The following is a 27,815-nucleotide window of genomic DNA, read 5'->3' as shown; positions in this document are numbered from 1 at the left end:
ATGACTTTTTGTCATAGGGTGCTGAAGTTATTCCTACAGACAGGCCACCTGGATGCCCGTCAGTATCTAGTGACAGGAGCTGTTGGTRTTGATCAGTCTGCAGGCTGACTGGCAGAAGGCTAAAGGAGTGGCTAAGGCTGGAGATGACCRGCTCTGCACGGATCTCCTAACTGTCAGGAATACGCACAGCTAGGAAAGGATTAGCACCAGCTTCACCATCTTATGGCAAGCGTGTGTGACCTCTCACACATCTCTGAGGCACACTAGATGCTACTGCACCTGTCAGTTATAAATTACTGGATGGTATTGCATCTTTGTCAACGTATCTCCAGAAAGTGTTCCCAACAGCAACACTACAGTGTCACGGGAAAGCACCATTTCCAGCAGTGATGACATTATCTCTAAACAATAGCAGCTGTTTAAATTTATTAAGAGCCTTATCAAATATCTACATTTCATTTCTCTGAGCAGGGCATGGATAAGTCCTCAGAGAATATTTCATGCCTCTTGAAAATGATGTTTAAGGATTTAAATAGTGCTAAAAGTTCCTCAAATTTGACATAAACTTGCCTGAAGATCACAAAAAAATGAATACAGGTCTGGGAGATGTTGGGTGTCCTGGGTGTCAATACCCACACAAAACACTCCCAGCAGATATTTAACAGCTAGTCTGATGAGGCCTGAAATTAGTGTCTGAAACTTAATTTTACAGAAAATTAAGATATCTGGTTACCAAATTAGAGGTTCTGTTATCATAGGAATGCTGATGAAAGAGCTAAAGCCAAACTGATTTCTCTTTTCTTAGCAAAGCAATCTATTTTTTATGCATCAGCCAGAAGCAGTACTAATTTAAAATTCTTTACCTTCAAACCCTAATAGCAATCTTTAGTTTTAAAATGTTTTTATGCAATTAATATGGCTTTTAAGTCCAGTGCACTCAGTGAAGCAGATAAAGACATAAATTTGAGAGTTGCTTTCAAGAAATGATGCATCTGCAAAGTAAAATCAGAGAGAAGGAAGAGTATTGTATTCTGAAATAAAATCTCACTTATTAACTATTGAATCTCTTTCATATGATCTACTAATAGAAATTCTTATTTAGTCTCTAAATTGATGAAACTACAATTGAAATAAAATGTTATGTTTCCTCTGAGTTTTATACTCAGTCTTCCTTCTCGTAATTTATTATGGATCTCAAAAACAGTCCTTTTTTATGTATTTGTGGACTGATGTCATTTATAACTGTGGCTGATGCTATAGTACTGGAGTAAAGTCAATACAATTTTGTGACATAGCAACTTTGAAAACTTAAAAATTAAAGTTAAATTTTCAGTAGTAAAATTCAGGAAAASTTTTATTTTATTAAAAAGAGAATCACCAACTTATTTGAAATGATAGATAAGCTGCAATAAATTAAATTGTTACAACCCAAACATAAATGAGAAAGGTCAATACAATATCTATTGTACGAAATAGTCATTATATTCTGTTTTTACAGTGTTGCTCATTTATTTCACAAGTATATCTACTGCCCAGACTACTGACTGTGGGCGTTTGAGGGAACAATGTATAAATGATGCAAATGGATGTGAGGGTGTCTGGAGTGTCGTGGAAGATGTCTGCAATATTTCAGGTAATTCTTTATCGTGCACACAGAATTATTTTGAGTTGGTGAATGGCTGCATATTCATAGTGTAACATGATGTTGCTGGGGTGACTGAATGAAATTGGTGAGATTTCAAAGAGCAAAGGACAGCAGCAGCAAGCCAACTTCTGAAATCCTGAGTGCTACCTTCAGAAGCAGTCACAATGTCCAAACTTTAATGCAATAAATTGCATTTCTGGAATGTAACTGAAGGCAAAATCTAAACCAACTTGACAAGTGGAATTCAGTGGAAATTATGCTCTTTTGGGATCCTATTATGCAAAGCCAGCATTTAACACTGTATATTCTGAACTAGGAAAATCTGCCCCCACCCCAAAAAAGCTTCGGAACAGCAGAGGAGCTGATTTTGTATCACACCTGAGGCACGTTACTTAGAATAATTTTTTAAAATAACTTTAGAATAAGAAACCAACCAAATAAAACATGCCTCCAAGAAAGTTGTAGGGAGGTATATTGTATTTGTCCGGTGAGTAGTACCTGTATGTCAGTGATCCACATCCAGGGAATATTGGTACAGTAAATTGCAAATTATACTATTAATCCTTCACTGGTTAAACAGATTCTCACATAAATGAAAGCAGAAAATCAGTCTCCCCATCTTTTCATTGCTATTCTAGTAAAGTATGATTACATTTTAAGTAGGGGAAGACCAAGTATTATTAGTTTGACCTGAAACTCATCCTAATTCCTACTGTAGGAAAAAATATTCTTTTTTCCAACAGCCTGTTGTCTTCTTGAACCCATCACATAAAATTTCTTGGGTATTAATCATCATTTCTCCCTTCCTTTAAATCTCCCCAAGACCTTGTTATTAAATTTTGAGCATTCACTCTCCCATGCTGTACTGTGCATGTGGCAGTGTAAAGAGTGGCTAGGTAGAGCTGTGTCGTTAGAAGGAGCCTGTAATGACTCCTTTGCTGACCAAGAAATGTCAAGGGCTMCATCAGTACTGGTAAATAAACAGGGCTGGGGACTATTTTCTGGCTCTGGGACATCATGTACATGTACAGCTAGACTTTCCTACCCTCAGGCTGGCTGCACAAAACTGCTTTCTGGTAGTGGTACCAGACCCAAGCTATTTTCTCAACCATGACAAAGCAGTAACTGGAGAGTGCTAGTTTCCTCAGTCCAGACCAGGTACCATGCAAAAATACAGCAGTATAAACACAGTCATTTGCCATTGGCCTAGCCCAAGCCTTATTCATAAATGTTGCCAAAGGGATTTAGAGACAGACACTTCTAACAACTTAATCCCAAAATGTAGATTCTCAGTCACTGAGAATCACTGAAATATCTACATTTCCTGGACATCTAAATGTCCATGGAAGCCTCCCTTTGCCTTATATTCATACTACCTGGACAAAACTATCCATGTCCTGRTGCCATAATCTGTTCTCAGCTGCACTAGAGTTCATTTTATGAACTGTCTAACTTGACTTCTGGGCCCAGTCTCATATTTGGTCTGTATGGAGAATCCAGGCAGGAGAAGACACTGCCTGACTCCATGCTTATTAGCCCGTCTGCAAGAACGTGCACTGCAGTGTAAACTACCTGAACTCCTCAGTCTGTTGGATTTACTGCAGGGGTTTGAACCCAGGTCTCCCAGCTCACAAGAGAACATTTAAAATACAGCAGAAAATTCTCTGCACATTCCTTCTTAGCGTCTGCTGTTCTGAATATGTATATGTTTTGCCTAGAATGTCTGAAAACTCTTAAAAACATTAAGAGTAAATGAAAAAGACTAACTGTAGTGATTATGACAGTCCACAAAGGAACTAAGTTTCAGCTCATGTTCTACTGAGTCCTTAAATATTTTATATAAACTGAAGAGTTTCAAAAGATATGGTTGGTATTGAAAGAAAGTAATGGAATATCCAGTAYTTTCAAGGTCAAGATACTCACCTAAAGATGAGATCTCCAGACACAACTCTCTTCTGTACTTCAGAGGAAGAAGTTGAATCTGTATCCCTCACATCCTTCACAAAGGCATTAGCACCGAGTCTGCTTGACATAATAGGCTGTGACCAGGTGAAGTGACCCAGCATGATGAGTGCTGCCAATTCTCTTATACTCCATTTCCCTCACATGTTGTCCTGTGTCCTATGTGCTTATTCACTGGTATTAACGGTATTTTTAACTGGGTCAGAGAAACCTTCAGAAAATAAATTCTTGAGACTGGTTGGCAGTTTTTTGCATCTGTATATTTCCTGATAGCAGCCTTTGCAAGGGTTGTCCAGCATTGCAGGACAGTCAGATATTTACTCTCTTAGGTCTGGAAAAAAAGTATTATAAATGTAGTTACCGTGTGCCATGGCCCCAGAGGGGATAAGCACGCAGTCAGACAGCTGATGGTATTTCTCAGAGAATCCACTGGAACAGAAAAAGAAAAATAGTATTAATAAGAACAAAGTTATGCCATCAGTCAAGAGTCMAGATGAAAAGCGCTGATGAGCTGTATGAATGGAAGAGGCTTCCTGAGAGTGCAGCATGAGCTTATAGGTTGGTGGCAAACAGGGCAAGTATTCCTTTTGCTATGCTCTTTGCAAAAAGCTATAAATGGATTACAGTTACTCTCCTACTCCATGGTACAAGTTTGATATCTGTCCCTCAGATTGTAACCTCAGTGTTGAATGTAAGCATTACGATGACCTCTGTGTTTTATTCTTCAGAGCAGGTCTGGGAATACTCCCTGAAACAACTCCTAAGTCCTTTCTCCGTCAAACTGTTTATCAATGCTCTACTAATGCARCAGCTTTTTCAGAATCTCAATTTATAGTTTTCTAAGACCTTCCTCTACATCCTTTTCTGTGCCATGATTTAATGAAAAAGAGGTTGAAGCATCTCTGAAACCACTTCCAGGCCAGGAYTGGAAAAGGATAAAATATTTAATTTTGACAGAATCAAAATTTTTCATTCTAAAAATGAACTCAGCGTTCAAATTTCCAGTATTGCATAATGAAGGATTTTAGGTTTGATTTGAGGGTTGCTTTTATTGTTTTTACTGTTTTTATTTATTTATTTATTTTGTTYCATGAGAAATGGAAAACGTTGAGGCCTGGTCCAAGCCCAATAATGCATTTTCTTAATTTTTCAGAAGTGGAACATCTTCATTCCAAAAAATTCTCAAGTTGCTATCAAATATTAATGAATCACATTGTGAAGTATATTTGAAAGTAGAGTTTACTTTACACAGAATCACAGAATAACAGAATGAGGTTGGAAGGGGCCTCTGGAGATTTCTAGATCAACCTCTTGCTCACAACAGGTAAACTAGAGCAGGTGGTCCAGATGAGTTTTGAATATTTTCAAGGATGAAGACTCCACAACATCSCTGGGAAAAATCTGTTTGATCACCTTCACAATAAAAAAGTCTTTTCTCATGTTTAAACCAAACTTTTGTATTTCAGCGTATGCTCATTGCTCCTTGTCCTGTCACTGGGTAACACTGAGGGGAGTTTGGCTCCACTTTGTCCATTCCCCCCATCAARTATTTATACACATTTATAAGACCTCCTTGAACATTCCCCAAGTCTCTCAGCCTCTCCTCATATGTCAGATGCTCTAGACCCTTCATTACCTTTGTGGGCCTTTGCTGGACTCAGTCCTGTATGTTCATGTCTTTCCTGTACTGGAGAGYCCAGAATTGGATCCAGCAGTCCATATGTGGTCTCATCAGGSCTGGGTAGAGAGGAAAATGCAGTACTTAAGTCTGCAATCTTCAGATGCAATTCCCACTGAGATGACTGAAGCGCTGACTATGCAAGAAGAAAGATTATTACCCTGGAAGTGCCAGCATCTACTYTGTCCTGAATCTGTTTGTGGTCATATGTGCACAAATTATGTACATATAAATAAATCACATAATGAATAATGGCTGCCAAGCATTAAGACAGAGGGTATTTTTCGTAAATGCCTTGGTAGCATATTTGTTAGCTAAAATATATTACCTAGAACTAATCAACGATACAGCAACAATAATTGAAAACCAGCAATAAAATGTTTTCTGCTGTTCATCACAGCTGAATCAACACGGTGTACAAACAGACCAATACTGATAATAGGTTATTTCCACACTGCTTTTAAGAGGCCAGGCAAGGGAACTCTATAAATCTGATGTGCTTCCTGATTCTGTCTATGCCCTTTGAATGTTCATAGCCCCACAACCTTTACATCCCAACCCCTGGTTGTCACATGCTGCAATTCAGCGCAGCATGTTCGCAATGCATAAGGGCATTCTCAACACAGACAGTGTRGCTGACTAATGAATGCAAAATGTTAGTGCCATAAAGGTAAATGAGTTAAGTGAGGCTGGACTGAGTAAAAGATACTCGGATCATTGTTTCTTCTTTTGCCACCTCTACCTGCTTCTACCCTTGAAATGTGCTGAAGCCCATGAGAGAGATACTCATATTTTGTAAATTAGCTAATTTTTATCCAAGTCCTTTCTGACTTTTATTGCTCTTTCTACCCCTGAAAGTCCTCCCTCTGAAGTTCTCTCCTGAAATTTATTTACTATCCCTTACTCATGGGATAAAATATAAGACAAAATATCCACTCACCTACCTGCAAAGACCTCTACAGTTCTCATAGTTCCAATGTCATGATATACTTTCAACTCTATTTTTACCATCAGGGAGTCTCCTTTGTCTGTGATCTTCAGTGGCTCCTTCTGAGCTCCTTGTGAGCTCCTTGGCTAAAAGGAAGGAAAAGAAACATGAGGGCTAAGGTCAGGATCTTGATTCCTTTCTAGAGATGCATATGGCAAGTCGCAGATGGAATTGGAGAGAGACAAGAAAGCCTAGACATCATGACTTCCTCCTGTTGGTGGTATAAGATGTGAAGTGGGAGCAGACTAGGAGTTGTAATTCTTGCTAGGTTGGAAGATCGCCTGTAGCAGTGCCCAATATGTCACAAACTCTCCTTAGCTAGCAAGAGCAATTGGTGCAAGGGCAATGCAGACGCTGGTTGAAAATGGACTTTGGGGTGGTAGAATGAGGACATGCACATTCAAATAATTAATCTCTGTTCCTTCAGGCACAGGCAAAATGCACTATTTTGATGCAGACCTTTGCCTAGATTGTCTTCTACTGCTATTCATGTTAATATTGCATAAATGATATTAAAAGTCTGTCAGTGGCAGGTCATGTTAAATCCTGTCAGTGGCAATGATGACACACGACTGTTAACTTTGAATGTTACTAGAGCACATGACCTCCACTGTACCACACTGGCCACCTGAGAAGCAGTGAGGTAGGAAGCCAGACATCACCTTTGATGGGGCAGAAAGAATAGCATAGGCTTTTTGTTGGTTAAAACTGACCCTTATGCTGCCTCACGAGCAACCTGGATCTTTCGAGCCACATATTCCTATTGCTACGTATTTTAACATAATTAATACTCCTGAGGCAAAGAGAGAAATATGCAGATCTGGGGAGCTGCACACCTGTTTTGACAAAGTAGACTATACTTTTCACAAAATATTTTTTTTTCAATGGTAATAAACTACTTCTTACATAACTTTCTTAACTCACTAGTAAGTTCCTTGAGTAATAATAGCAAAATATTTCTAAAACTATTTAGTCTGTAAAGTACAAGGTCGATTCATTTATCCAGTTAATTTATCCTCTTTATTTTTTACTATTCACGACAGTCTACATGAGTGTCTCTGTCACTGAGTCCAAGTGCACATGCAAGCAACTGGCTTGAAGCTGGAGGGGCAAACTAAGGCTCTGCATTTTTTGTGTTAATATTCTAGGTTAACTTCTCCATTATTTTTATAAAGATCAGAATATCCACTTCTTGGGGCACTTCAGATTGTTATCATAGCCAAACTTAGGTAGTAACCTTGTTCTACAGGGAAAATCACTAGAGCTCTATGGGTATATCTAAGTGACCAGACATTTGTAGGCTTGYGTCATCCCCAGATGAGCTGTGGGTCTGAACCAGAGATGCTTTGTCTTAGCACGCAGTTAGCACTACCGTTATTGTGGGACTGTGTGCGTACTCCTACATCCCATCTCTTACCCYGTTATGTGGAGCTGTGATTACCAGCCTCAGAGCCAGACACCTAATTTCTCGACCGGCCGGCCAAAGGTGAGGCAAAGATGCCTCAGTCCGGGATATGCCCACGGATTCTGATGCATCTTTTTTGGCTTGAACTCTGTGCCTCGCCTACCTAGAAAAAAGGTGTGGTTGCAGATCAACACTAGCTGTTCTCTTACATGCTTCACTGCTGTGCAGTGCCGGTTTTATCTGCGTAACCGATGTCCACTGAGGGGGAATGCTATTTCTTTCACCCCACGGCTGTCCTGCCTATTTCTGATTGTCCATTTGCAGCAAGCAACTCACWTCTCACACGTTCAACTAAAGCAGTCTCAAAACGCAGTTTTATTGCTCCCCGGTTCTCTTTCCTTGTGGGGTATTTCTCAGTGAGATTCAGCAAAGCAGTGTATGCTGCCCTACCTCACCGTAGACCCTAGTGAATACGGTCCCTTAAATGAACCATCTTATAAACCAAAAGTGCACTAATTCTGTTTAATTCTTGTCAAAAGTARTTATTTTAAGCTTTTATGTGCTTTAGAAATGCAAACTGAGACAGATATCCTGGCAAGGGATCAGCTTGAATAAAAGAAAACAATGTTGTACCCAYATCTTTATTACATCACTCTGAATATTATCTTAAAATTGTGAATTATGACACGTTTTCAAATAAAGTTAAGTCCAAACCATCTTCTCYTGGAAAAGGATATTATTTTTGTGCTTAAATTGAATTGTTTTATGTAACCTTATCCCTTAAGCATCCATAAACATTATTATATTTTTAACTGTGAGTTCTAGCTAATAGCTGCAAGCCTGAAGACGTCGTTGGCTGTAATAAAATCATCCAGGTCCTGGCTGATGAATATCCAGTATTTAAAAACTGTGTCTGCACTTCAGATGGTTTCTGTAGCATCACAACGCTGCTTGAGAAACAGTGCAGCATTAATAAAGGTAATTAATTAAAGATGATGACTTCATTATGCAGAACAAAACAAAACTATAACTTCTTGACTCTCATTTTAATTGAACTTGTTTCTTTACATATWTCTCAAACCTAATAATTTCCTGAAAGAATTGCAAAGTTTTGTTTTGTCTTTTCTGTGACATTCATGTTCCAATATACATATGAAAGTGATGTCATCTTTGTTAAAAAAAAATCAAGGAAAACCAGAAGGCATTTGAGAAATTCAGATGGTTTACAAAGCTCTTGCTCAATTCAGAGGAAAGTAAGAGTGAAAAAATTATGTGTGTTAAGAGCTACTTGCCCAAGGAAACTCAAGCACCTCTGAGTGTATGCTGTGTATGGAGACATGCACGTTCAGCCACCTTGTGAAGGAGAGTGTGAGTACCTGGGGCTGCACAGCCCTGTCACTGTGTCCCACTGGGTTACTGGAACCTATTCACTATATCTACGAAAGGTTAATGGATGTGGGAAATACTATTACTAGCTTTATAAAGTTGTACTTACTACATAAAATACAATCATTTCCTTAAAATTCCATTATAGTCACTGCACCCAGACCCCTTTTTTATTTAATTATGAGAACTTTTTTCTCTTGAGAAAGCTTATTTCTACAAATAAGAACCACTCAGAAAGGCTTTTAGTTTCTGATCCAGTGTCTCCTTGAGTAATGATTAGAGAATCTGACATAAAAGAAGTGAAAACAACCAGCGAATTAGAGTCTGGAAAGTGAGCACAGAGGCTGTTCCTCCACTCTAAGGTATCTTTCCGCACAGCATCAATCAGTGTATGTCATCAAGTAGTAAAATATATGGCTTTATCACAGAGGGTATAATAGCATCCTGTTCTGAAACTCCTTGCCCTAGACAGGAATAGCGGGTATCTAAAGCCTGATGTCAATGTCGTTGAACCAGTTGCTTTTGCTTCTTGCAAATGGAAGTAATTTTATACTTTTTGTTGATTAAACATGATTGCATTTCTTGCTGGTATAATAAAAATGTTAAATTAAATTGCACCATTACCAGGTTTGCCTATAAATGAAGCACTACATAGCTTGTAGTGTTGGTAGATACTTTCAGGAGTAATTCTGCCTGTCTATATTAAATATGTACTTTACACATAATGAACCATCCTCTGGAATTGCCTTTTTCTCCTTGAAGACTATAGAGTGAATCCAGAAGATAATCATGATATGTCCAAACTGTAGGTGGCTAAAATTATGTGAGATGAATCTCTTTATACAGTAATTTCAGTGAGGGTTTCTCAATTTAGGGTTAGCAGTTGAATTGCTGAACTAGACTGTATGATGCACACACTAGGGCACAGTAAGCAGGAGAAAGGTTCATTACTCTGCAAGGATCTGAAATTATTATGTATTTACATACCCTTGAATTTAGTCATGGCGTAGTTATGGCTGTTTAATTCATTTTATTGCATTAAGACAATTATTCTTTTCCTAAATTTGTTTCAGGTGACCGGGAGAGAGTGATGATATTTTGTCTTCTGTTTGACTTTTATCTTTGTTTGCACCTATTTATACAGAATATTTGGATACTTCCTCAAGATCAGATACTGAACTGAGTTTCAGGCAACACAGAACTCCCAAACACCGAAGACAYCCAGATGAGTTAGAGAACGACTGCAATACTGCAAAGCAAAGCTGCCAAGAGGACCCTTACTGTTTTTTAGCATATAAGAACTTCCAGCGAGTTTGCCAGGCAGAAGTGGCAAAATGCAGGGTCCAGATGGCCACGCAGCAGTGTTTGTCAGCATGGAAAGAGCTGAGGAAAACAGCACTGGGAAAGTGCAAGTGCTCAGAGCCACTTCAAAGGAGATGTGTTAAAATATGGAAGGAAATATTTAACAACCCCTGCTTACAATACTCTCAAGAGAATCGAGCTTCAGCATCTAGTGAAGATGATGATGATGATGATGATGAAAATCAGGACTCCGACACAGGTTAGTGCTGTTCCAGGAGTCTGAACCCCTTCATACATACAATAAATTCCACATGTCTGTGAAACAGCTTTTTTGATCTTTTGCGGTTTAACGTTGGAAATAAGTAGATTTATTTAGGTACAAATAAATAATCTGATAGTGACATGACAACCTGAATGCAAATAATATTTTCCTTCAATATGTTAGTTTGAGACAACCTGGTCCCAATCAGTGCCTTTGAGTATTTTATAACTAGAAATAATAATAATAAAACCAATAACAACAATTTGGTAATAATAGTGATTTGCTGCCTGCATTGGCTTTAAAATATGATATGTGGTTGAAATTTAAAAATTGGTATATTGATGTGCATATTAAGGTCTCTGGACTTTATTTATTCGCAAGAAAGCTGATTTTATACTATGTTAAGCATCTCTAGAAACTTCTTGTGATCATCTCAAAAGATCACTTCAAAATCCATGAATGTATGTACAACATTTTAAAGTTTATGAACAAGCTGGCAGTTTCTATCTATTAAACTAATATTTTTTATTCTTGTTTATTTTTATTACTGACTCTGCCAGCATCTCATCCAGTATTTTAAAGTCCAGAATTATCATTGCTGTCTAAGCCTATAACCATATCTTTTTGTTCTAGATAATGTTAGTATGGAAGCAAAATTACAATGGAATTTGTCTGCTCTCTCCAAGCAAGGTAATTCTGAATTTATTTATGAATCTTGATAGCTGATTTTAGCTCTGTTTTAAGATAATGACCAGTTTATCTCCATCCAAATTAAAGTGAATAGTTTAAATCCCAATTACTAAAGATCAGGGAAGCAATAGATCCCAAAATATTTTCAGTTAAGCTTCTGCATATGTAAGAATCTCAGAACTGATAGGTAATGGTCCTGATCCTGAGGTAAAACTTTACAGAGGTAAAACTTTACCCCAGTTTAAGGTCCAAATTACCTAGGTCTTTCTGAAAGGTTTCTAGCATAGAGGTATACCTGAACTAGCTTTAAGAATGCAGAAATGTCATTTATGTTATATTCTTCATTAGTTATTGTGGAGCATAATTTAAGATTGAATTTTGGAGATTTCAGCAGTTTAAAGTATCCATTAGCCACTAGCATTCTAGAAACCACTACACCAAAGGAACTTTCCCCTTGCCACTTTTCACTTTCTTCTCTCCATTTCACCTGTCAGGGACAGAAACCTGCAGGAAGGTTCCTTAAGGAGCCCAAGAAGGGGGGATTTTGAAGAATGTGCAATGGACTTTAAAGACACAATGTTGGAAAAGGTGGATCAGAGTTTTGGGGAGTCAAACTTTCTTTAACGGGAATATTGAAGGCAAAACGACTGCATGTCATCACTTGAGATAGGCTTTCTTATGATTACATTTTAAAAATCATTATTTTTTTTAGAATACACAGCAAACAGAACCTGTTTGGATGTGAACAAAGAGTGCATTGAAGATGAAGTRTGTAACAAGCAGTTGTCCCTATACCTAAAAGTTTGCTCAGTAAATAAAAAATGCAACATGAAAGAATGTCAAGGAGCCATAAGGTTCTTCTATCAAAACATGCCTACTGAAGTTGCTCAAACCATGACCTTTTGTGATTGTATCCATCCTGATGAATCTTGCCACACAGCTAAAGAACTTCTTCATGGCAAGCCCTGTGCGGTGACTGCAGTTCCTACCCCATCGTGTCTAAATGTGATTCATGTATGTGAAGAGGATGACTTGTGCAGGTAAGTATAAGAAAGTTTACTTTTCCTATGTTTTGTCTGGTAAGGTGCATGAGAAAAAAGATTTCTTCAAATAATTGTATTTATTTATACATATATACATATACATATATATATGTGCCGTGTCTCATCTATAGTAAAATGTTTTTCTGTGCTGCATCTATTCTATATTATTACTTGTATCTGACATGTGCAAAAAACATATTTTACGGATGCAAATATTGGAAAGTTTGCTATCTTTATACTTCAATGCTGATATACCAGTTAACTGAGAGTCTTGGAGCCCAGTTCTAAGCACATCTTCACATGTAGTATCACCATTTATTTTTTGGTCAAGACCTGATAACCGTCTTGTGACAGTGCTCCAAACTATTCAGATTTCCAAGGTATGTTCTAAAATTCTAAAAATTTTTGTTGTAAATTTCTGTTTCTCTGATAGTAGATAAAGTCAAGAGGAAACAGACTGCAACTGATATTTCCGGAATACCTCCTATTCGTTCTGTTGTTGTTATTAATAGAATCCAGATGTTATTAACAGGAGAAAGCTAATCTCACAACACGTGCACTTTTTCACCCGCACAGCTCTTTCACACGCTCGCACATCCCCTCGATACCTGTTAAAGCAACAGTTGYGAGGCCGCCTCCAACTGTGAACTCATAGAAGTAGGGTTGTACTGGTGGGCCAGTGGCTTCCAGACAGATGTTAAATATCTCAGAGGGTCCTGTATTTCCTCAAGTGTGGATATATAAACCTGTAGCCACCGGCTGCACGCTGCAGCCGTGGCCGTCGAGGGCGCAGTCCGAGCTTCACAAGCTGCTGTGGATGCCAGAGCGCAGGAGCATTTCTTGGAGGCTCAACAGCTCTCCAGTGCTCATCAGCCCTTAGGAAACTGTCATGTCGCCTTGCTACTTTTCCACCCTTTGACTTGYTGTTTACTGGTAATGATTTTTCCATCCAAACCCATAGACCAAAACCTACCTAACCTCTTCACAGACTCACGTGAAGAAGGGGGCGTCTGCGGCACCTTGCCCAAGAGATGCAGCAACCACACAATGTTTGCATGAACTTCTTCTCCACCCAAATGTGCTTAGATTTTATTAGGTTAACTTAATTTTAACAGTCAAAAAGCTAGGTTATCTATCACTTCACGCAGACATTAGCAATTCCTTAAAGCCTGTTCTCATCTGAAAAGTGACTAGAAAATGGCATTTTCACCTGTACRTCTATCATAACTGTCTGTATTAACCGTGGTAATTTTCCAAGTAAAATAAAAAGGTTCTTTTTCAACTCAGGTCTGCAATTTAATACTGGCTTTTCTTCTGCCTGTGTTTGATGACTCTTAACACCATTTTTGCTGGACAAATTATGTTGTTAGATATTTTCATTACCACTTTCTTCAGATAACACATGCCAGGCTGCACCTTTCCCCTCTAGCAGTTTACACAAATTGTGCAGCAGACTGGGCAAAGTTTGTGGGGTTAAAGTAATTACCTGCTCCATCCGAGAACCTGACCCTTTGTATCTAACTGTTGTACACTGCTCRGCCTCTTTGTAAAACTTACTTTTTGTTCTTTTCTACCCAGACTGACTGGCATGAGAAAAACTCTGTTGCTAGTCTGAAACATTCATAGACCGTCGAGGTCGTGAAGAATAACGTAGGCTTCAGATCTTGTTTTGTTTTAGAAAACGTGCAATAGGATTGGTCCCTACTCACAGTTCAACTCGATTGCCGACCTTTGCGGCTGGCCAGTTACCTCACTTAAGTTTTCAGTGTGGTCGTTGGATCCCATGCAGATTAGGCCTGAAGTTTATCTCGTAACTGGGCTTAAATTAATCTTCAGTAAATAAACCGAGAGGCCAAGAGACACTTTCAATACTGCGCAAGCTGTTCAGATTGACGTCAGTGGGAATTGCCCCCTTTTTATCAGCAAGATTTGGGCTACAAATGTATGTCTGTGCATGTGCATGTGAGCACATGTAATATAATGGAGACTTGCTGAATTACCCGTTATTTTGAGAGCATTAATGTTTCCTGGCATTGACAATAAGTGGACATAATTAGCAAAATTGCTCTGTGAAATATGGCTAGCTATATCTATAAATTAGGGGATGAACAAAAATGATGCCATTAACACAGAGGTGGCATCTGCTTTGAACCCTTTGCCTGTATAAAGAAAATACTTATAAATAAGGTTCTAGCTRATATTGTAACAGTCCACATTTTCCAGAATAACATCTGCACAATAGCAGCACTAAATTAATAGACTAATCTTTATGACTAGAGAAGGAATATTTTAATGTATTAATATCCAATATACAACAACAATTTATTTCTATTGACCTTGAATATTTCATGTAAGTGATAAATTAGTTTCTAATCAATATCTTTGGTTTTCTTAGTTAACTTTTAATAGATGTTTTTTATTGCCATACATACTGTATTAAAGACTAATTTTGTCCTATCCAAAGTGCAAATAAACTGAAATCATTTGAGACTACTGAGCTGGGAACGATATTAATCCTTCCTGTAACTCGTCTCCATTATCAATTAATTTTTAAAGTCTAATTTGTGTAGTTGAATTTCTAATTTATCCAGATTTTTGGACATTTTGCATTTTGTTAGTATTCTGGGGTTTTTTAGCACTGAATGTAGATTATTTTATGTCAAATAAATATTCATTCTTCCCATCACACTACCCAACAAACTTAACTAGTAGAAAGCACATGTTTTGGTTTTATCGTGATGATCGATTTTATTCCTTTACCCACACTCGTTCCTTCTCTGAGTATCTGAGATTGCCAGGACTCACTCTGATTTTTAYTGGACTCTGGGAAAATTCTCCACAGGTGCTGATTTGAAGTACAGTTGTTTTTTCTCAAAAACTTTTTGAATAAAATTTGTATTTTCTTCAAATTGCAATTTTGCAGTTTCATTGAAATCAATCAGGGGTAAATTGGAGCAGGATTTAGGTTGGCTGCCATTGAATACCATGATTATCAGAGTTTAAATGGCACCTTTGGAGGAATTCTCCTTTTCTGATTATCCTTGAATGTCTTTTTTGTGAAATCACAAAGTTTTTAAACTGTTATTATGTATTTCTTTTTCTTTTCCACTAGGAAAAAGTACAAAACTTTTTGGTCAAAGTGCTGGAGACACGTGACAAAAAATTGCTATGATGACGAAGCTTGTCTTGAAACTTTAATCAAGGATGACATACCCTGTTCTGCAAATACCGACTGCAAGGCGGCTTACATCAGCACTTGGGGCACAATGTTGCGTGTGGAGTGTACGTGCCATAACCTGCCTCCCCCCAGAGAGTCTTTGTGCAAGCTCTTCCACCGCATACTTCATAGCAAATCCTGCTACAGTGAGTTACGTGAGTAGCACACARCATTTTAAGGAAAAATTGGTTTAATGGATTATTAAAATGCTTCTTCGCACCAAATTATTTTAACAGTAACCCCGCTGATTTCATAGACTGGTAAGGTTGGAAGGGACCTCGGGAGGTCATCTAGTCCAACCCTCGGCATGGCSCATTTGGGGATTGAACCCACGACCTTGGCATTAGCAGCACCATGCTCTAACCAACTGAGCTAAACATTTTGGCAAGATTTAGATCTGGAGTTTGTAATACAAATTGAAACAGAAATTGTATGTGTAGTTTTTTTTCTCTGGTTTGGGAAATATTTTGTATTAGTAGTAAATCAATAAAACTGCCTACATGACTCATTACATGGATTGGCTGGAATGGCCATAAAAGAATGGTWTCTGGGGTCTATAATATTATGTAATTAGAAAAGTTCCGAAGCATTTCTGCCATTGCCTTAATGTTGTACTTTGGTGCAATATTTTTACAAATAACATGGTAAACTATGTTATTTTTTTCTTTCGTTATTGGAGTCTAAATATTAGTACACCTTACTCTGTAGGTTAGCTAACATATATTTAGGAAATTATTTAATAAATGTTAACCTTAAAAATATCTAGCATTACAAGAACAGTTCAATTCTGTTGTGAAACATAATAAAAAACAGGAGAATTAGTGGTCTTCTGTCTCCAAATAGTTTCTTAACAGAAATGAGGAAGAATACTAAACCAAACCAAGAGTTTCATAGCTTTAACCTCTGAATGCGGATCTTGTTTGCAATAAACATATTGCAACTAATTCAATAACAATGCATTAACTGTCATTTTTGAGAATAATTTTTTATTTATTTATGTATGGTGGCACGATACATGGCAGGCCTACACATTGAATAGAGCATRGTTTTAATTTTTATGCTCAGAATATTATTGATCTTTTAGTTTCATTCATATTGAATTCGTATTTATGTATCTATCATCTACCAACAGCTACCTAAATTTCTGGGACACCATTCTAATATCATTGAAATAATGCAGGTTGCTACCAAAAGGCATTAACTCTGTGTTGAATGCAAGACATGAAGTAAGGAATGAGACCACAAAAATGCTTTACCAGGASCTGCATTTATATCTGCACTAGTAAATAAAGCAGAACAGGGACTTGCTTCCACCRCTGAGGCCATGGCACAGCACAGCTTGCAGTGGTGCCACTGAGCTTCCCTCCTGCCTTCTTCTTCCTCACCCCCCTYCGCCAGTGGGGATGGCTGCATCCGAAATAACTGTTGGGAAGTGGGAAGGGGGTCAGGGCTGTGCAAACGTCGGAAACGTGCCTGGGGTCCAGCTGCCTGGGAAAGCGCTGGCTGGCCCCGGCCAGAACCTCAGCTCGCTGGTAGTATGACAGCAAATTATGAGATAATTTAATAACTATTACTAATTAATAGATAGTTAACTAATGAAAACTTAAAGAATGTGGATTGATTAAAAATGAAAAGTTGGSCTCAGAAGCCCTATGCATGTTTAGCAATAGCCTTGACTGCTGAAAATAACTTCAGTGATTTAAATAGGGCCTCTGGAAGAAAAAGCTTTTATGCACAGTGAATAGAGGCTTCAGGATCTGGCCCTCAGTAAAAACCCTGGGATTAACTCGGAGGAACTACGCTTTCTCAGAATTATTCAAGTCTTTTATGTGCTAAACCAGCTATTTATTTTTGTTAAATATAAAAGTCGTTGCCAAATCCCACTTTAACAGGGAATTATTAGTGCAATGAATGGCAGCATGGGTGCCTTCATTAATGTTTTGGTGTGGATCAGGAATGTGCCTTTGAAGCAAATCCCCTTTCTCTCTCCACTTCCTACAGTGTGGTTCAAACCGCAGGGTGGCTCCCAGGCAGGCGATTCCTTTGGATAAAATTAAGCTGGAAAATTCATCTGCCATATCTGCAACCCTCCAGCTACTACTCTCTGGGACCTGGTTAAAAACCAAAGTACCCTCTTCCCCCCAAATCCATGTAGGGCGGAACTCAAGTTTATTACTCAGCAATTTTGCTGTATTAATCCCTTTGGGGGACACTATTTGCTAATATACTATACTCTATGTTACTTATCTTCTATATTCTCAACTTAACTGGGGAAAAGTAACCTTTCATAATGATTTCAATGAAAGGTAACATCAGCAATGACTATTTCATAGTTCCAGCAAAAGGACCGCCATTTAAAAATCCATTGTTGTTGCATATATGCATTTCACTGAATTAAGTAGCTATTTTTTGAATTTGGGCAGCCAGAATGTTGTCACTGATAGCTGCTTAACTTTTTCTTGTCACTCATAGAATTCAAAGGCTACCCAGAAATGAAAATGAAGTTGTTGGAACACTGACCTCAAGGTTACACTGTCGGTACTAAGTTTCAGAYTCTGGCAAGAGTTTACAAATTAAATATAAACTCCCCTGGAAAAGTGATATCATAACACTTTCAGATTTGAGACTGTACTGGCTGTGGTGTTGCTGATGAGCATTATTTATTTGTTTCCTTCCTTTATGGCTGCATTTAACAATCCGAATGAGTAATCACATAATGGGGCTAATTATTTTTTACCTATAAAGCGAAAAGATGACCCTTATATCATAATAATCAAATAATTGCTCATCAGCTGTTGCCATTCCCTGAAGCMGTCTCAGGATAAAATGTTTTTATGCTGGAAACTTCCCTAAGCCAATTGGGAATGAAGACAAAAAGCTTGCTTGCTCCTGTGGTGCAATGAAGTTCCTGCTATTTAAATAAAAATACTTTGGGGATCTGAGGTCTTGGCTAAGTATAGGGTTGGCATCTGTTTCTCTGAGCATTTRTGTAGTGTTGTGAATCTTGCTTCTGTTTCCTCCCCCCTGCCAAATGCCCAGCCATGCTACAACTAAACTAAGAGAGATATGATTATGTTGTGCGTTGAAAGGCTGCCATGTTCAGCGCCGGTACTGCAGTTAATTAATGGTAATTATGAGATGTGAAGTGAGCGCTCTGTTGTAGAACTCATCCAAGCTCTTCTGCAAACTTGTTTGTTTGGCTGGGTGTGAAAACTTTGGAAAACTTCCACTGTCACACTGATGGTGACTTTTTAACGCCAAAGTCTTTCTGAATGGGCAAATGCCCAGCACTGGCCACCTTTGTCTCTCCAACTGGTGTGAACAGAGCCGAACCCGGGCAGCTCTACCTTCCTGCCCACACCATCGCACCTCCCCACTGTCACACGGGACTGCCTCGCTGCAAGTGCTTGCGCCTGGGGCTCTGCAGGCAAGACTAAAGCRGGCAGCACGCTCAGCAAAAGGCAAGGCCTGCAAATGGCTGGCTGCCATGGGACAGGAGCGCGGGTAAACCAGCATCAGCGCCGGTCTRCGTCGCAAAAGGAATGCGAAAAAATACCAGCGACAGGAAGTAAGAGGTTACGTTTCCAAACTATCTTAACCTTGGGTTGCGCTACTGGATATCACAGAAATAGTATGTTACAAGGAGATTTAGTTCAGGGCTATTTAGATGCTCTTCCAGAATGTAGACATGATTCTTTATGTCTTATTTTCTTAATTCCTCAAGGGAATAAAAAATTGTCAGCTTGCTCCTGTTCTTGTGAGTGATTGTGTGTGTTCTTGCATATTTTAGCCTCTTACTTTGTATACTGTTCTATTCAGGTAGACCTTTCACTGGGCCATTTTTCTATACGATGCGTATTTTCAGATACTTTCATGAAATTATGCCCACTGAGAGGAGTAAGGCTTTGTAAAAGAGGCATGGTCTAAAAATTCACTTGGCGAATCAGCTTTTTGAAGCTACTTCAAACTTTTACTCTTTCCTCCTCCTTTCTCTGTTGTTTCCCTTTTGACATTTTACTATTTTTTCTGTGAAATGAATTTAATCAGTTTTGAGGCAGATAATTTTTTATTTAAAACACACTTCTTTCATAAAACAAACTACAGAGGAGATACAACTAATATTAAAAAGCAAGAACCTGTATTCAGTCATTTACTTGGTTCACTGAGTATCAGTAAACAACACTTAAGCAACTTCCTTTGTAAAATTCTGTGACTTCTATCAAAATAACAAAAATAATATTCATTAAGTCATCATTTTAAAAATCGATTTTTGAATAAGTATTTTCTTTTCAATATTCAGGTCAAATCTCAATCAAGAAAAAAGATTTCCATTCGGTAAATACAGAAACACCAGGAGAAAAGTTTTCCAGAGCACAGCTGCATTCTTCTTCAATTAACGGTGAGTTTGAACGAATTGCTTCACGATTTTAACAGAAGTACGCTTGAAGTTTCTCTTAGGTACGACAGGGAAGACTAAAGATTGGAGTTCTTTGGATGGGTTCAGGAAAGTGAACTCACCCTTATCTGTGGCTGCCCAATTCAACATAACATGGACAAGAGTTTCTACCTGTTGTCTTATGTAACTACAGAATAAAGATGATGAGACTGACCCAGTTTTACTGATAAGTGGTTTTGAAATAGATGGCTCAGAATCACTATATTATAATTGGGCAAAATTAAGCTATTAAGCCTGCCAGAGCCTGACTCTCCAAACAGTCATTAGAGAGCAGTAGTCATAGTGTGTGGTACCAGTGATTAACTTCGATGTCGCACCTACTTCTCTCTCAGCTCTCTTGACGTTTTGTGCCACAGGGGTTGCAACAACTAAATTAGGAAGCCCCAGTAAGCAGGCTGAGAAAGGTGTTGTGTCACTCTCCATCTGACGTTACCTCTTAGAGCGACACAGGGGCATGCTGTTGTGGATCGTGATATCCCACAGGTTTAATAGCTGCATCTAGTTTTATTTTCAAGCATTTACAACGCACAACTGACATAAAGCTAAAGGATATTGAAGTGCTATAAAAATTTTATCATAGTTGGAAGAATATTAATTTTATATTTCCTTTTGAAGGGACCTTTATAGGCTGAGAACATGGGAGAGCTGATGCGTAAATACTGACTGTAATGAGAATGACCTGTTCTCCCTTACATGGAGTAGATTACGACACTCTAGACATTACTATGAATTAGTTCCAAGAAAAGTTCATACTGAGTAGCTTCTACAGTGAAAAAGTAATTCAAACTCTGTGCACATTACAAAACAAGGGATATTCTGTTACCTCTATCCTTCAGCTATCCCTGAAGTGGGCAGCCTGGGAAGTGTAAGAATAGCTTATCATGACTGGGATTCCGGAGACCTGCATGTGAATAATTAAGCATTCTTGTAACTTTAGCATTGACATTAGTTACTGAAGAATCACACATGTCACCTGAGTGTTCTGAGTAGGTAATGGAGAAAGTCAGGGACTGTCAGTGGAGGATCCATCCCATTTTAGGTTGTCTTTGGTTCTGGAAGCACTGCCTGCTCTTTGCTGACTACAGGAGGGGCCTGAATCTCCAGCTGGAACTTGAGTCTAATGTTTAAAAAATTAAAATTAAGGGGGAGAAATCCTGCTTTTGACTGAGAAAATGTAAGATGTGAGGTATTTTACCCCCCGACTGTTATTAACTGCATATTCTTTCAGTGGATAAAATGTACTATGCATTTTCCTCAGGGATCCAGATATAAGTTTGCAAAAAGCAAGCTGCACCTAGTTAATATTGCTCCCATTGAAGTCTAAATACTTTCCAAAAACCCATCCTTGAACTCCAATAGAATTTTGGATGGCCTCAGAAAAACAAAAAGAATGATGACCAGCCTTAACTGTACAATAAAATATTCCTCTTATTGGAGCTGTCTTGTGTGCTAGCTGGAAACTCTCTTAGCTGTAAATGTCTCATAGGAAGCCAAGTCGAAGAATCTGATTCAGAATATCTACCTGATGATAAAAACCATATTGCAAATTGTTTCCTAAACTCCATTGCCAAAAATACAACCCAGTATCCTACATTTATATGCTAGTAAATGTACATTACTCCAGCAGCAAAGGGGATTATCAACTTTACAAAACATTTATCTTTACTAAAATTAAATCCCAAGCTGAATCCCAAGGAGCAGAGGCAAACAATTCAGTGGTCAATCATGGCATTTTGTGTACAAGAAGATATTTGCTGAACTTGGAAAGCAGGAGATAAAATGTGCAACTATCTTGTTCCTACATCAAAATTTCAGAAGGGTCCTTTATCAGCTTGCTTTGAAAGACAGAAGAATCTCTTTCACAAAATCAAATCGATGACTAGCTGCAGATGAACACACTTGGAAAGAAATACTATATTTCTTCAACTGTCTTTTAATTTATAAAATTCAAAAAGGAATRGGACTTTTCTCTTCTATTCAGTGGCTCTGGAAACTATGCCATTGGAAAGGGTTGTTTCTAAGTAAAAGAAGTGTTCATACTAAGCAATAAATATATATTTATATGTCTACAAAAAAAAACTTGTTCAGTGGAAAAAATATTCCACCAAAGACACTTTGGTGTGAAGGTAGTAGCCAAATAATTTGGGTAAAAGTATGAAATATTGTATTTGGATGACCAAATACGTAATCATGATGCAACCTGTTACTGTGGGTTGATTGATCCACAGTGACTGTGCAGAGGCACACTCTGAGCCTGCGATAAAACCCAAGTTACTCCATTTCTTGATGAGAAAGGGGAAAGAGTAGGCACAAAAAGTTACTGCAGAGAAGCTGATGCCTGGTAACTTTATGCCCTCCAATAATGCCATAAATCAAAGGCTTTAGTTTCCTAAGCATAGTTATGAGGCTTGAAAAGGGGATTGGGCAACACAAGCACTCAGGTGCTTTGGGAAACCTTGGGAAAACTTGCACAGGCAGTGAGGCCAGACGTGGCCTCCGGTGCGCCGGCGTGGAACGACTCCCCTTCGCCCGGGGAGCCCGATCACGCCGGCAGCCGGCTCGTGCTCGGGAGCACGAGGGGGAGCGTTGGGYGCAACACCATCCGGACACGGAGGTGCCGCAGATCGAGTCCTCTGTCTCCGGCCCTCTGGTTTTCCAKGGGATAACAGGGTCTTTCAAAATACACAACTGCATTTACACGTATTTGGATACCCAGGAGGGTCCTTGGAAACCGTGTCATCTGTGGCTTAATATAACCCAAGTGCCGAGGTGTCATGCGGGCAGAGTCCTGATCTTACAGAAGTTAATGAGACTTTTGTTGTAGGTTTAGATGGGGCTGGAACTTTATATCATTGTGAAAACAACAACAGAAAATGACAAAGCCAACACAAAAATCTCCAGACTTCAAAAATGTTGTTATTGCTTACCTAGTCACGCACTTCCAGCCTGGTTTTGACTTTATCCTATGCAAATTATCCCCATGATTTTAAAGATTCACATAATTTAAAAGATTACTGCCTACACTTTAATTTGAAAAATAATTCATGTGTGAAGATAAGCATTTACTTTAATCAGTGTAGAACTTTGGACGAAAATAYTTTTTTGGCTGGAAAAGGAAGCTGAGAATACAGAACTCTTATCTGCTTCTTGTGAGATAAAATAAAAATGAGCTCAACCCAAAACTGATGAAATTAATCTTATTTTCCTCCAAAAGTGTTGAGTTATCAGATAATTTCTATTGTGGAGTGTTGCTGTACTGAGAATCTAGATAAACAAGCAATTGGCAGGGTTTATCTATAATTATACCAGCTGCTGTGGGAATCGAGATTAGTTCAGCTCTAGTGAATTTAATTTGTAAAGTGTGAAACATTGTCAGTCTCATTGTTTTATAAATGTGGAATAAAAAGCCTGTGACAACCTGCAGGTAGCCAAGAAACCTCCAAGCATCAACTGGAATTAATCTGCCCAATGAATATTCACAGTATATACAYATAAACAGGTAGATTTAGAGATGAGACCAATCTCAGTAATTTTTCTGCCTGCTGAGCCCACAGCTATCTTTTCCCAAACTTTATCATCAGAAATGTCCCTACGTCTACTAGAGAGAGCTCCAGCCCAGGTAGAGCCTCAGCGGTACCTACCCCGCTGCTGTTGTGTCCCTGCGTGTTTGCAGCCTGTCCTGGAAAAGACAAGACCTGCCCAGGGACCCTATAGAGCTGCCCCTATAGAGCTGCCCCTATAGGGCTGCCCCTACAGGGCTGCCCCTACAGGGCTGCCCTAGCCTGCGTCACCCAGCGCTGTGGCTGCTCTGGACCTGGGCAGGTAGGACGCAGCTGAGACCATCTCACGTTTTACCTGCTTTTTTGATACTAGGCTTGAGACAGCGGGTGTGCCTCTCTCATTTTCCACCGTACGTACGAAATATCCCTCCATAAAGTCAAAGAATCCAGGCCAGACTTGCAATTTTGCACTTCAAACAGTTGAAGAGAAGCTTAATACGTATAAAACCAGAAACAGTTATTTCTTAGGAGTAATGAAATAAGCGTGGGTACACTACATTTTTTACTATTACTGCTAATAATACCACTTTTAATGGTGTTTTTAATTCTTAATGATGGATTTGTCTGCTTTCTAGCGAGCTGTGAATGAGGACACACCACAAGCACTAAGGTTGTTTACAGAACCACACCTACAAATGTGCTTAACTGCAGTTAGTGCTCTTATTATTTATTTCACGCACTGTTTTTTAAGCCTTATGTCATAATTAAATTAGTTGTGTGATACACAGTATATAGAGATACAGATGTAGGTAGACATGCATATATACATACACGCGTGTGTGTGCATGTATATATTTGTATGTATGAATAAATATGTATGTATGCATATTTAGATGATTGATATCATGTATATAGTGATCAAAATAGGATGATGCAAATGTTATATCATACTGGAATTTAAATGTGTATTCTGATAGTTTGCATGGGGAGGATTTGGGATGAACAGAGCCAAAATTTCGTATCTATATTTTTAAACTTCCACAGCACTTCAGTTCAACAACTGAATGGATATAGATGATGAGTGAAAATTAATGCAATTATTCCTCTGAATTTTTTAAAAAGAGGAGAGTGTCCATCAAGAAACATATACCCCTAACAATGTTTTTAACGGAAGGTGAATAAGCAGATTCAGCCACAAGGAATATATAAAATGAATTAGCTCTTCTCCCACAGAAGTGTGTATGTTCTCCTGTCTGCTTTACAAATTACAGATTATAAATACATGGCCTCATGATCTCACCATTAACATCTTTTCTGTGTTTCCRATAAAACTGATAATATTTTAATCAAATCTCTTTTACTAGAACCTATGTCACCAAAAACATAGTATTACATAGTATTGACAGAAAATAGAACATTTTCATTTAATCATTTCATTTGAGCATTTCATTTGATCAAAATGCAACAATTTTCCAACATTTTTTAAAAAATACTTTAAAATATTATGATGAAACAGTATTTTTGACCATCCATGGCTGCTACTGCTTCAGTTATTTCCTAATCTTTGCGGTGAATTAAAGCAATTTTTGAAACTTCCAATTGTCTTAAATATATGTAAACCTTGTCTTCCACTCCAAAAATAATCTCAAAATTTTAAAAAYATTATGTTTAAATGTGTAATCTTAGCAGTCCTGCCATTAGACAAAAATATATCCCACTTCCTTCAAAGATTCACTGCATTAAACATATTTCAGTAGCTTGCTGCTTGAAAAACGATGTTCATTTTATGTAGCTTATGATAGTTTAATCGCTGTTTTCATTTTTTCTTTTATCTGAGAGCTTGACTTTTGGATATCTGTTGGAGGAAAAGTGAGTGCCGTCGTGCAATAGAAAACAAGCAGGTCAAACTCCCTGCTCAGCCCTTCTCCCACTGGCTACCGTGCTGTAGAACATATATTCACTCTCTCTCACTGGAGCTGTTTCATTATTGATACTCCCTTATTTATATTATATGATGGACTATATTTGTTGCATATAYGTAGTATATACAGAAATATCTTATTTAAGGTCTATACACGCACATWAACACACCCACACTATAAATATAACAACTGATAACTAATCCATAGGCCAGAATTCAGCCTTCTCACAGTTTCTTGCGGGCCCAGTGATGGATTACAGAGCTGGTCTATTCCTCAGTGATAATTAAATTACCTATGTAAAGTGCAACAGCTTAGGAATGGCTTAAGTCATATTTTGCCATTCTAAATTTGGGCTTCTGTATCAACAAAATTTATTTAATTGTGCACACATAATAGAACTAGTGCCGCAGGAAAGTGATAGAAGAGTCTCGTGTTTTATGCTTGTGGCTCTGGATCAGAGTTCTGTTGTCAAGCAGTCTAACATTTTCATTTCTTGTTCCCAGATTCTGGGTTATTATTGMATTCTGAACTGAAAATTTTCCTCAGAATATTTTATCAAAACTGATGCATTCCTTCAGGAAAAATCAGCTTCCCCTCATTTTCTGGAAAACGAAAATTGAAACAATTTCCAGTTTTTCCTCAATAGTTGGATTTTTTAGCACGTAAGGCGTGTAAGTGATTTGTTGGTCAGAAGCCCAAAAGAAAGGAAATTCTATGGGCACAAGGCCTAGAAACATGTTACGTCCCATTTTACTTTAGTTAGATCAGGTATTGCTGCACACTRCAATTAGGGTAATATATTAAAAAGAAAAAGAGAGTCTAGAAGATAATTAAGATCCAGATCTCTTGTAAATCTGGAATTTACAGATTTACAATTTACAGATTACAGAATAAAAACATATTAACATGTTAAAGTCAGCCAGGAAAATACTCCAAAATGCAAATCAGAGTAAGAAGCAGCTGTAATTTCCCTGGAGCACTAAAAAGTAGTGCCACACATAAAACATGCTATTGGAATTGGTATTTGCTAAGAGGAGTCCAAAAGCTATTTTCCATCAACTAGTGAAAGAAGAGTAAYTCCTACTGTTGGCAAACAGGTTTGTTTTCTCCTTTTAATGATAGCAGAACTGATTGCAATTGTATGCATTCAGATCTTAAACCTGATTCTTACTACACAAGAAATTTTTCATGTCTGCTTTCTGGTTTTGGCTTGTAGGTGAAACAGTCTACATTATTGCCTATTCCTCCTGCATAGTTCTCATCCTAGGAATAGTCCTGTTGACTCTTCTAAAGATCAGGTAATTTAACAGGAATATTAATCTTTGGTTCTAGGAAACTGGAAAAGCAGAAAATAAACTGTTTCAATGTAGTTAAGGGGTTGGCACTGCAATTGTCTTTAGAAACAGTCCAGCACGTCCCAGAGATGGAAAGAGCCGACACTGCAGGTGTTAGCAGGACGTGGTGAAATACGAGGCGTATCTACAAGGCCCTCCATTCATGCAGAGAGCCAGGCTTCAGAAGCTTTCATTTCCTGTCCCATGGCAGGGGAAGGTGAAATCTGAATTCAAAATTCTGGGGGGCTACCGTCTTAGCCCTGTAGCAGGCAGAGGTAATGCAGAGAGGAAATGAGAATATTCAGCATTATAACATATTTAGAAATCAAACCGTGAATGCTGCTATTGTAGTTAATATTGTTGCCAAATCCTATTATTGCTGATAGGATTTTGTAAATATTCCCCCCCACACAGTATGAAAAGCTACACGTTCAGCAGCGCTTGGTAAGAAAACAGAAATGTGCATTCACTTAGTTAAATGAAAATGGTCTTTTCTTAAATGATACATTTTTTTGGACCAAATTAAATGGCCAGATTTCAAGAATTACACTGTCAGATGATAGGTAACAGAACATGATGTAGCAGGAGCTAAATATAGTGGGAGGGATATTGAGTCAAATTTCATCATTAAATTCAGAGGCAGATCAAAGATGAATGTTGAAGAAAAATGCAAAAGGAAAGTCAGGATATATGGGAATAGAGGTGTTCTCTTTAGGTTAGCGGTTACAGGAATATCAGCATATAAATAAAACTCGGATTTAAAGAATACAGGGGATGGAAGAAAGAACAGCACATTAATAATGGTGCAAGGAATTATTTTAGACCACAGTGTTCATCATAAATAGAGGGGAATTTTGCCACTGATTTCAATTAAGCCAAAGTTCAACCAAAAGCTGTATAGTTTATTGTTAAACACATGCACATTCTTTGTTTTCAGGGCCTGCAGAACAAAATATGAGTCAAGAAGTCCCTCACCAGACCATTCTTCTGAAACGTTTATGGTCCATTATAAAAGTCACAGATGA

General features: G+C 38.2%; 1 protein-coding gene across 1 annotated transcript; it reads left to right on the top strand.

Annotated features, from left to right (window-relative positions):
* Positions 1-27,815, top strand: GFRAL (GDNF family receptor alpha like). Its single transcript, XM_085324898.1, has 10 exons — positions 1-85; positions 1,499-1,633; positions 8,504-8,656; positions 10,209-10,625; positions 11,262-11,318; positions 12,031-12,358; positions 15,474-15,733; positions 19,879-19,977; positions 26,673-26,754; positions 27,728-27,815. The coding sequence occupies exons 1-10, from the start codon at positions 1-3 to the stop codon at positions 27,813-27,815; spliced, it is 1,704 nt and encodes a 567-aa protein (XP_085181024.1).

This window comes from Rhea americana, unplaced genomic scaffold (assembly GCF_003343005.1).
Source record: "Rhea americana isolate MKP2758 unplaced genomic scaffold, rheAme1 scaffold_94, whole genome shotgun sequence".
Classification (NCBI taxonomy): Eukaryota; Metazoa; Chordata; class Aves; order Rheiformes; family Rheidae; genus Rhea; species Rhea americana.
This window is presented reverse-complemented; position numbering and strand designations above follow the sequence as displayed.